Source organism: Arachis ipaensis, chromosome B09, assembly GCF_000816755.2.
Source record: "Arachis ipaensis cultivar K30076 chromosome B09, Araip1.1, whole genome shotgun sequence".
Classification (NCBI taxonomy): Eukaryota; Viridiplantae; Streptophyta; class Magnoliopsida; order Fabales; family Fabaceae; genus Arachis; species Arachis ipaensis.
In genome coordinates, this window is record NC_029793.2 from 124,299,392 (window position 1) to 124,309,184 (window position 9,793).

Genomic DNA, 9,793 nt, shown 5'->3' on the forward strand with positions numbered 1-9,793 from the left:
CATCAAATATATTAAAATTTAAAAAAGGTTTTTTTTTTATAAGAATTTAGAGTAATACTACACACTCAAATTTTTTTATTAATCAAGTCTAACTAAATTAAACAATAAGAGTTGGAATAATGTTAATCATAACTTATTTTTGTTATGTTAAACCAATTTGATTGAATTTGATTAACAAAAAATTTTAGATATGTAGTATTATTTAACAATTTTTTAGTATCCAAACAAAAACTATATAAAATTTAAAAATTTCAATGTAATAAAAATTTTTTGACACGAAAATGTCCCACAAAAATTATTTAAAAATCTATTTTAGATTTTGAATATATACTCTATTAATTATTAAGATGAAAATTCAAGTGCAATTAACTTTATATAAAATTGATTATAAATAATTTGACAAATTTAATCAAATTATCGTCTAACCATTTTTAGCTACCACCTATGAAGCACGGATTCTCCTATGGTGCCGGCGTATCCGTGTCGGACACGAATCCGACACCGACACTCGACGGATACTTCAAACGAGCGTATCGGTGACGTGTCTTCTTGTGGTGCAGAATTTTGGTGAAACTGTCACGAATCCGAACGAGTCCGACTCGATTTTGTGATTTTATGGCCCAATTAACCGATTTTTTTTAATTTTAAAATATTTTAAAATAAAAACAAATCAAAACTTAAATTTAAAAATAAAATAATTAATAGAAGCAGAGTTGATGACAATAGTCCAGATCTGAGTGAGGTTTCGTATTTATCTTTAGATAAACCAAACATAGAAGCTGTGGTATTTACGGATGATGGACTTGGAGGAGAAGAAATTGATACATTTTCTATTAGCGAAATGGCAAGAATAGATTGAAATTTTTTTTTTTTTTAATAATTGCATAATTTTTAGACTTTTTTATGCAACTATATTTCCTCTTATATTTATAATATAATATTTTATTAATTTAATATATTATTTAAATTTTAATTCACAACGTATCCTAAACGTGTCGTATCCAATTTTTTATAAAAAGAACGTGTCGGCGTATCCGTGTTGTGTCGTATCCGTATCGCGTGTCGTATCGGTGCTTCCTAGGCTACCACACGAAGTTAGCTGAGTTTTCACGAGTTAATACTCAAAATAGCCCCTGAAATTTGACCTCCGATGCAATTTAGCCCTTAAATTTTTAATTGACTCAAATTGTACCCTGAAATTTTAACCCGTGCCTCAATTTAGCCCTTCCGACGTTTTCCGTCACCGGAAAGCTGACTTGGCAATTTTAAATGACACGTGGCACTGTAACACTTAGATGACATGGCCAAAATTTTCAGGGTATCAATTTAACCCTCCACAATTTGAACATAAAATCTAGAGCAACCCCAATTTCCCCAAAGAGTTCTACAGAAAGCTTTGGAGCAACCGTTTGCCACTTTATGAAAATCTCAGAACCACCATCATCAAGATTCTTTGAAACCTCAAAGATGGTAACTGTTGATGGAACTTGGACAAGCTTGATCTTCCATGCTGTGATAACAGCAAAGCTTGAACCTCCTCTACCCCTTATGGCCCAAAACAGATCTTTTTCCATTGTTCTTATCAGCTGCTAGGCCATATTTCCTAAAGATGGTGTCAAATCCACCTCCACTCAAGTGTCTTCCAATGCCAATTGTAGCGCAACTCCCAGCAGGGAAGCCATGAACCTTGCTTCTATTCGCAATTGCGTAGTAGAGTTCTCCGAGAGTAGTACCTGATTGAACCCACGCTGTTTCGTCTTCCATGTTAATGGTACTTCATAACATGATATTCGGATTTTTCATTTTAATAAATATTTAAAATATTTAATTCCTAAAATACACATAATGAAAAAGAGATATCAAAATACACATGTTCACTTTGTGAAAGCTTCCCGCAAAATGAAATTGAAGTCCAAATTATATGTAGCAGTATGATGTCAAGAGTGAGCTACAGAAATCTGCATTCTTTCTCTTTCATTTTGCAAGAGATCGAATTTTAGTTTTTTTATGTGATTTTTAAATAATTTTTCAAAGATTCTTTTAAAATTTTAGAACAAATGTATAAATAGTATGTTAAATATACATATTATTTGTTACTAATAAAAATAAAAGTTTATCTATTTTGTGTCTTAAAGAGACATGTTAAGTTTATAAATTAATAAATTTTTTATTGAAAAAATGAAAAAATTTAAAATTTTCATGTATTTATTTTATATTTATTAAATGAAAATATTTAAAATTTTTTAATAATAAATTTATCATGTGTACTTAGGACACACATTAACTATTACGATTTGGGAAAATTGGGGTTGCTCTAGGTTTTATGTTTAAATTGTGAGGGGTTAAATTGATGCCTTGAAAATTTTGGCCATGTCATCTAACCGTTACAGTACCACGTGTCATTTAAAATTGCCAAGTCAGCTTTCCGGTGACGAAAACGTCGGAAGGACCAAATTGAGGCACGAGTCAAAATTTCAGGGTACAATTTGAGTCAATTAAAAATTTAAGGACTAAATTGCGTCGGAGGTCAAATTTCAGGGGTCATTTTAAGTATTAACTCGAGTTTTCACCTAACATAAAATTTCAAAATCCCGCCAACCCCAGATGTCTCCCCCTCTTCATTCTTGTATTGTGTGAAGTGTGAACGGAGTAACTACATCCCTCCCTGAGCAGTCACACTCTCAACCCAATCTCTCATTCTGAGTCTCTCTTCCGTCACTGCAGCCGCCCATCCTCACGGCCTCACCTCTGTTTCGTCTTCTGCCACATCTCCTGCTTCCTTATTCCGGTCGTCGTCCTCTACTCCGCCGTCTCTGTGATCGGGTTGGCCGTCTGCCTCTGCTCCTCCTGAATCAGCCGGCTGCTCGTGCTCGGGTTAATCTGGTGAGCATTTTTTTCTTTCGTTTTTATTTGTTCTTTAATTTGTTGATAATTATTCGATTGATGTTGGTAAAGATGTATAAGAAGAATCAGAAAGGTGTTTGAGAGATGTATATATTTTAGATATAAGAACGAAGGAACCATGACTGCAAAACAAAGGAAGTGAAAAAAACGTTTCTTTTTGCTGTGAGTTCTTTCTAAAACTTTGTTCTGGGACTCCTTTTTGGTCACAAGAGAAGGTTTTCTCTGTGGGTGAAAGGTTATAGGTTATGGCAGAATAATGTTACATGAAAATTGAAAAAGGAGAGGAGAATAAGAAAAAAAAAAGACGAATAAAAATACAAGCTATATGATGTTTGCATCTTGTGTTATATTTCTGTTCTGGTTTCTTAAATGAATTATCTGTCTTCTACTTTCTTCATGTGATTGATTTGGATGATTTCTATAGTTAGCTTTGGTGGTTCTTCAAGTAGCCCTGTTTCCGGATATGAGCAAAGATCTTTTCTTCTTCATGAACTGAAAATAATGCTTAAATATAAGTCTCAGACTTTTTGTGGACACAGTTGTCGAATAATTAGGTGCAACAAATGCTTTAGTAATGTAATTGATGGTAACACACATAATTGATGTTTGAGTTCCATCACGAAACCCTACTATTTTAATCATAGTAAGGACCTAATTCAATTTTTTTATCTAGTATGGAGACATACTTACAAACTTTTAAACTATAAGGATCTAATTGAAAATTTAGTTAAATTATAGGAACTAATAAAGTTATTAAACCTAAAATAAACACCACTTGAAATCTTGCAAGGGTGTTATGTGTGTGGCTTGACGGGATCAGTAGGGAACTTGATTTTAGGCTCTAGTGAGAAAAGTCAATTGGATAGAAGATTGTCCAATTAATAATGAAGGAAGACTATTATACATATAAAAAGAAAAAAAAAGGAAATACTATTATGAAGGACCTTCTGAAAATTTTATAGTAAAATGCTAAGTCCTTTTATTGAGCAGATTGTGTATTTGTGTTTGAGTGGTCTATGTATCCAACTCACCTTAGTTGGATCAGACTTTGTTGTTGTTGTTGTTGTTAATGTGTGATGAGGACCTTCTTTTAGGTACATGACCAACCAAAAAGATTACCCTCTTGATCAAATAATAAATTCAATTGATTAGATACTAAGGGCTTAAATAAGGAAGCATAGAGAGTAGGCATGAGAGCCAACCAAAACAGTGAAATTTAGACAATCAATTTGGACAGGTTTGGTTAGGAGTCTAGTTCCATCCTATAAGTTTAAGGGAGAAGTTCTCTTGGCCTTGCCCTTAATCTGGGGTTCAGTGGTCTTCCTGTAATTGGACCTATAATATTTAATTGCTAATACTATATTCTGATGCCTAATAGAGATTCAGCTCATGGCAATTTTGATCTACACAGGGAAGATTGGTGTAGAAAAAATTAATAACTTTTGGGTGCTAAAGTGCTGTGACGAGCCATACTTCATTATACTAGATGTCGGGTGGTGAAGTGCCAATAAGAGCATAAGATAGTTTTGCGAATATAAAATTGTTGCAATGTAGGAGTTTTGGTTGTACAAGAAAAGATAAGATTATGAATGAGAATATTCTAAATTACTGTAGTAAAGGTGGTAAAATCATGTATAAACATGTTTAAAGGAGAACAATAAAATCATTTGTTAGGACCATGGCCCATTGATTAAGAGGTATTGAGAGACCATTTCATTTGTTTAGGAAAGTTGATCAATGGAGGATTATGGTTTTAGTTAAAAATGAGAGGAGAATAAGAAAAAAAGAAGAATAAAAATACAAAATTGTATGATGTGAATTTAGTGTGTTAGGTACTATTATGTGATAATCTTTTCTTTTCTGCTGAGATGAAAAATGGACCTTTAAATTGAATTGAATCTGCTGAGGATTCTAGAATTTTTATTGTGAAAATTAGGTGTAACTAGTTTCGTTCGTAATTAATTGGTAACTAGTGAAAATATATAATTTTTTTATATTTATTTAAGGTGAAAACTCATGTGCAGTTAATTTTAAGTGAAGTTTATAGTTGAAAATTGTTAAAATTATCATCTTTTTAGTTATCAATTTCACATAAAGTTAATTATACCTAAATTTCTACCAAAATTTAATTGTGATCGGATTAGCTCATTCAAATAATGATTCACATGTTAAATCGGTGGTCCGGGGTGACCCAGTAATCCGATTAATTCGATTGATGGTTCGGTTCTAACTATAGAATGCGGAGGATCCCTCCACCATCGCCGGCGATGTATTCTGCTTAGTTTTTGGTGTTTTTCTGTTTTATTTTATTTTTAACAGTTACTTAGATGTCAAGATACATAATTGTTTTGGGATTTAACTGAATATTAATTTAAATGTTAATATATATTATTTTAAATAGTTTAATATCAACTCAAATTATCTAAGTATTCTCATATGAATAATTATCAATACTTTTAGTTCTTATATTGGGATCAATTTGTAAATATTTTGTTGGAGAAATCCTTGACCCTCTCTCAGGCATGGTTGCCGAAAGCTTTAACCAAAATCAAAACTTAATTAGAATTCTTTGAAAACCAATCCTAACGGTTTTTCTGTTCACCCAGTTCGCAGTAGCGCATTCCACAATTCTGAGGGGGAATTTTTAGGATTTTGGGAACCATGAACAACGTTGGCGATCTCCACAAGGTTTGGGAAATCAACGCTCTGAAGAGGAAGCCGTTGCAAGAAGAAGCCACCAAGATGTTGGAGAAGATCGCCAAACAGGTCCAGCCCATTATGCGCAAGCACAAATGGAGGGTCAAGGTTCTCTCTGAATTCTGGTAATTCAACTATTGTTTTTCATTTGATTTTGCTTTTAGTGTCATTCACTTCTCTTATGGTTTTTTTGAACGGGTAATGCAGCAATGGAAAAAGAATGATCCAAGCAATGGCGGTAAGAGGGGAGGAAAAAACCGCATTTTTAATCAGATATTTTGCTTACTTTTTCTTTTATGGTTCTTTTGTGATTTGTTGATTTTACTAAAATTTATTGGGGTTCCGATTTCTAACAACTAGAACTTTAACAGAATATTTTGAGTAGAAACATTGGTTCTGCCCCTTATGCAGTTTCTTCAATGCTGCATTCGCTTAAATGCAGCATGGCTTTTCAGTTTGGGGCTTTGGGCAGGGGAATGAAACTGAATTTTTTATTTTTTACTTGATGAGTGAGTCTGTTTTGCTCTTTTCTTTTTGTGAGATTATTGAAGAACTTGCCAAAATGATTGTAGCCCAAACAATCCGCGACTTTTGGGGTTGAATGTTGGAGCTGGTATACATGTGAAGTTGCGATTGCGCAGACCGAACAGGGATTTGGACTTCTACCCATTTGATCAAGTTTTGGATACGATGCTTCATGAGCTTTGCCATAATGCCCATGGTCCTCATAATGCCAACTTCTACAAGCTTTGGGATGAACTTAGAAAGGTTCTATTTGTTCCCTTCCTCTTTTAATTGTTCATGCATGTGGATTGTTATACTAGATTCTTAAAAAGAACACTTTCGTTGTTTTATACAATCACATTGGTGTTGGGAATTTATGTATTACATTTCATTCAAGAGTAACTTTTATCTGATATTTTTCTTGTTTAAGCCTTAAGTTTCTTTGTTATACTAAAGGACATTAGCCTTGAACTCCTTCAATTTGTTCCTGTCATTCTTTTATAGTACATGCAAATAACATTCACCGTTAGATTTTGTTCGTGTCATTGTTTTTGTTGTTTAATCTAATAATGTTCTTATTTAGCTATAACTATGTTTGTAATATGTGAGACCTAGATTGTTATAATATTAAGGCTCCATTGATCATTGAGCATTTTTATTACCTTAGCTCCCAACTTAATAATAAAAAATAATAGTAATATAAAGAAAATGAAAAAGATGGGGAACACAATGTTATCTCTCTTGCAACTTTCCTCCAACCACTAGATGTGCTAGACTCTGCAGGTAGCAATATACTTGCAGAATCCTCTCTATACTTTCACTTTTGATGTATTGCTTTACAGCTTTAGTAGTAGCAAACAAGTCTTATAAATAGTAGTATTGATTATAAAAGTTCCTGCAAAGTTGAAACATTTATTCCCTGTTGCTATGAATTCTATGTAGTAATCTATGTCTTTCTTATTGAGTTGCTATTATTCTTCTAGTCCTTGCCTTGCATCTATAATGTAATCCATGTTAATGATCATATACAGGAATGTGAAGAGCTGATGTCCAATGGAGTAACTGGCTCGGGAGAGGGGTTTGACCTTCCAGGAAGGCGCTTAGGTGGTCATTCCCGGCAGCCATCCCTTTCATCACTCCGTAAAACAGCACTTGCAGCTGCAGAAAAGAGATCGCGATTGGGATCACTCCTTCCCTCTGGACCTAACCGTCTTGGAGGTGATAGTGTTATAATGAAGGCACTTTCTCCAGTGCAAGCGGCTGCAATGGCTGCAGAAAGGAGATTACAGGATGACATATGGTGTGGTTCTCAAACCTGTGAAGCTTCAGATCATGAAGATTTTAACTTTGAACCTGCTGAGAATATTGAGCGCAAGGGTAAAAATGTGGGTAGCTCAAGACTTCGAGACAATCCTTCTCTACCTTTGGATCTGAAATCTCAGAAAAGGAGTCGTGTCATGGATTCAAGTTTACTGGATTGCTCGTCTAGTACCCCTAAATATGTTGATTTGACTACGGATGCACCACAGATTGGATCTATCATTGAACAATGCACTGTGACTCAAGGAAGGGGTGTTGGTGGATTAGAAAGCATTTCACATTCTGAGTCAAATTCGCGGATAGGATCTACTTCTGCAAATATTCCAAGCTCCTCCACTCCACTTTCTGGTGATAATAATACATCTCATTCTGAAGAATTTGCAATGTGGGAGTGCTCAATGTGCACTCTGTTAAATAAAGTAAGTATCAAAACATAGTGCTTTATTCTTTTCAAACCTTTTTTCAGTTTGTCACAAAGTACAATAAACATTTTTGGCGAGTTTACTCTTACAATGATTGTGTTGTGGCCTTTCTCTAATGCATGTGAATAATGTTGAACCACTGCAGACATTAGCTCCATTATGTGAGTTGTGTGGCACACAACAGCCGAAAGATTTTGCCACCAAATACAGTACTTGGTCTTGTAAATTCTGTACGCTGGAAAACAGTGTGAAGTTGGACAAATGCTCAGCTTGTGATCAGTGGAGATACTCTCTTGGTGCACCAGTGTCAGTCCGTGCACCTAACATCGGCACTTGATTACAGTAGTTTATAAGTATATGAATGCTTATAAGTTGTAACACTGGTGTTTGTGCAACTTAATGGCAAAATTATTTCATTTATTGCTTTATGGCAGTGGCTTAAGCAAATGAAGATGCCAATGCTTGATTTCTTTAACTTGAAGCCAGGTGGAAAATAGCAGTTCCATTTTGATCTTTTACATTAGTGTCTTGTACATCGTATCCAAATACAATACTCAAAAAATATTTTTTAATGTCTCCATTCTATTGTCTCTGTTTCAGTATCATGTCTTGTCTTGTCTGCAAAAACAAACGCAGCTTTAGAGACAAGCATTGGACGGTTGTTTCCAAGGTAAATATCCAAATTAATTTTCAAAAAATTTTAGATTAAAAAATAATATCTTAAAACTTATAATTATAAATAGAAAATAATTTTTTTTACACTGGTAATGTTTATACTTAATTGATCTCAATTATTAAATCAAATAATACAAATAACCATCTTACATGTACTTTAATAAGGGGACTTCTCTGGTGGTACAACATAGGGTGATTTACCATAGCCAAGTTTTAATTTGCGAATGGTGTCTTTACATGTAGTATAAGGAAAGTGGTATTACCCTTCTTGCCGCAATGGTATTTTAAGAAGAGACTTACTACACATACAAGTTTTTTTGGCATACAAGTTTATACAAGTTAATCATAATTCAATAAAATTTACTTTTATAATGTAAGAAAGAAAAGGAAGAGTTTGAATTATACAAAATTTATTAATATATATACACCAAAAATTTTTAAATAATACAATATAAATGACTTGTATAAACTTGTATGTATAAATAACTTGTATGTGAAGAATAATTCTTTTAAGAAATTTGCCATTTAATGATTATTGTTTGTAACAAGGGTTTAGGTTTTGGTTTGAAAAAAAACAATAAACAAAAACTTTAGATTGTCCAAAAAAAGTTACATAGGCTTTTTTATATAAAACTCAATAATATCAAAATGGAGCAGACAATAAAAAAGAAAAACAAATGTTAGCAGGTGTAAATTTAATTAACGTATAGGGCTTATTTAAGTTTGATTAAAAAACAAAGATAAGGTTAAGTCACGCAATTCATAATTAACATATTAATGAATTAGTTAATTATAGCCTTTATTAATTTAAAATTCTTAGAATTTGAGTTATATTTTTCAAATTAAATAGACGTGATAAAAAAATGTTGGACTACAAATTAAAATTTAAATTTAATTTAACAGATATTAAAATACTGGCATATTACACTTCAAAAAAATTAGAACACATTATAAGCATTAATTTTAAATAATATTAGCGGCTCGTTGATAGTTATTAACGACTTTTCTACAATCTTAGGTATAATTTTTTTTTAAAGAAAAGGACAAATAGGTTCCTGACCTTTTGTCCCGTAGATATTTTTGTTCCTGACCATTGAAAAATACTTTTAAGTCCTTGACCTTCACAAAACTTGGACGGATCAGTCCCTCCGTCCAAATGCCTCCATCAGGGACTGATCCGTCCAAATGTCTCCGTCAGGGACTGATCCGTCCAAGTTTTGTGAAGGTCAGGGACTTAAAAATATTTTTTAGTGGTTAAGGATGAAAATGTC

General features: G+C 33.1%; 1 protein-coding gene across 1 annotated transcript; it reads left to right on the plus strand.

Moving 5' to 3' along the window:
* LOC107619551 lies at positions 2,618 to 8,425 on the plus strand. Its single transcript, XM_016321840.2, has 5 exons — positions 2,618 to 2,883; positions 5,511 to 5,726; positions 6,174 to 6,369; positions 7,137 to 7,844; positions 7,993 to 8,425. The coding sequence occupies exons 2-5, from the start codon at positions 5,566 to 5,568 to the stop codon at positions 8,182 to 8,184; spliced, it is 1,257 nt and encodes a 418-aa protein (XP_016177326.1). The 5' UTR covers positions 2,618 to 2,883; positions 5,511 to 5,565; the 3' UTR covers positions 8,185 to 8,425.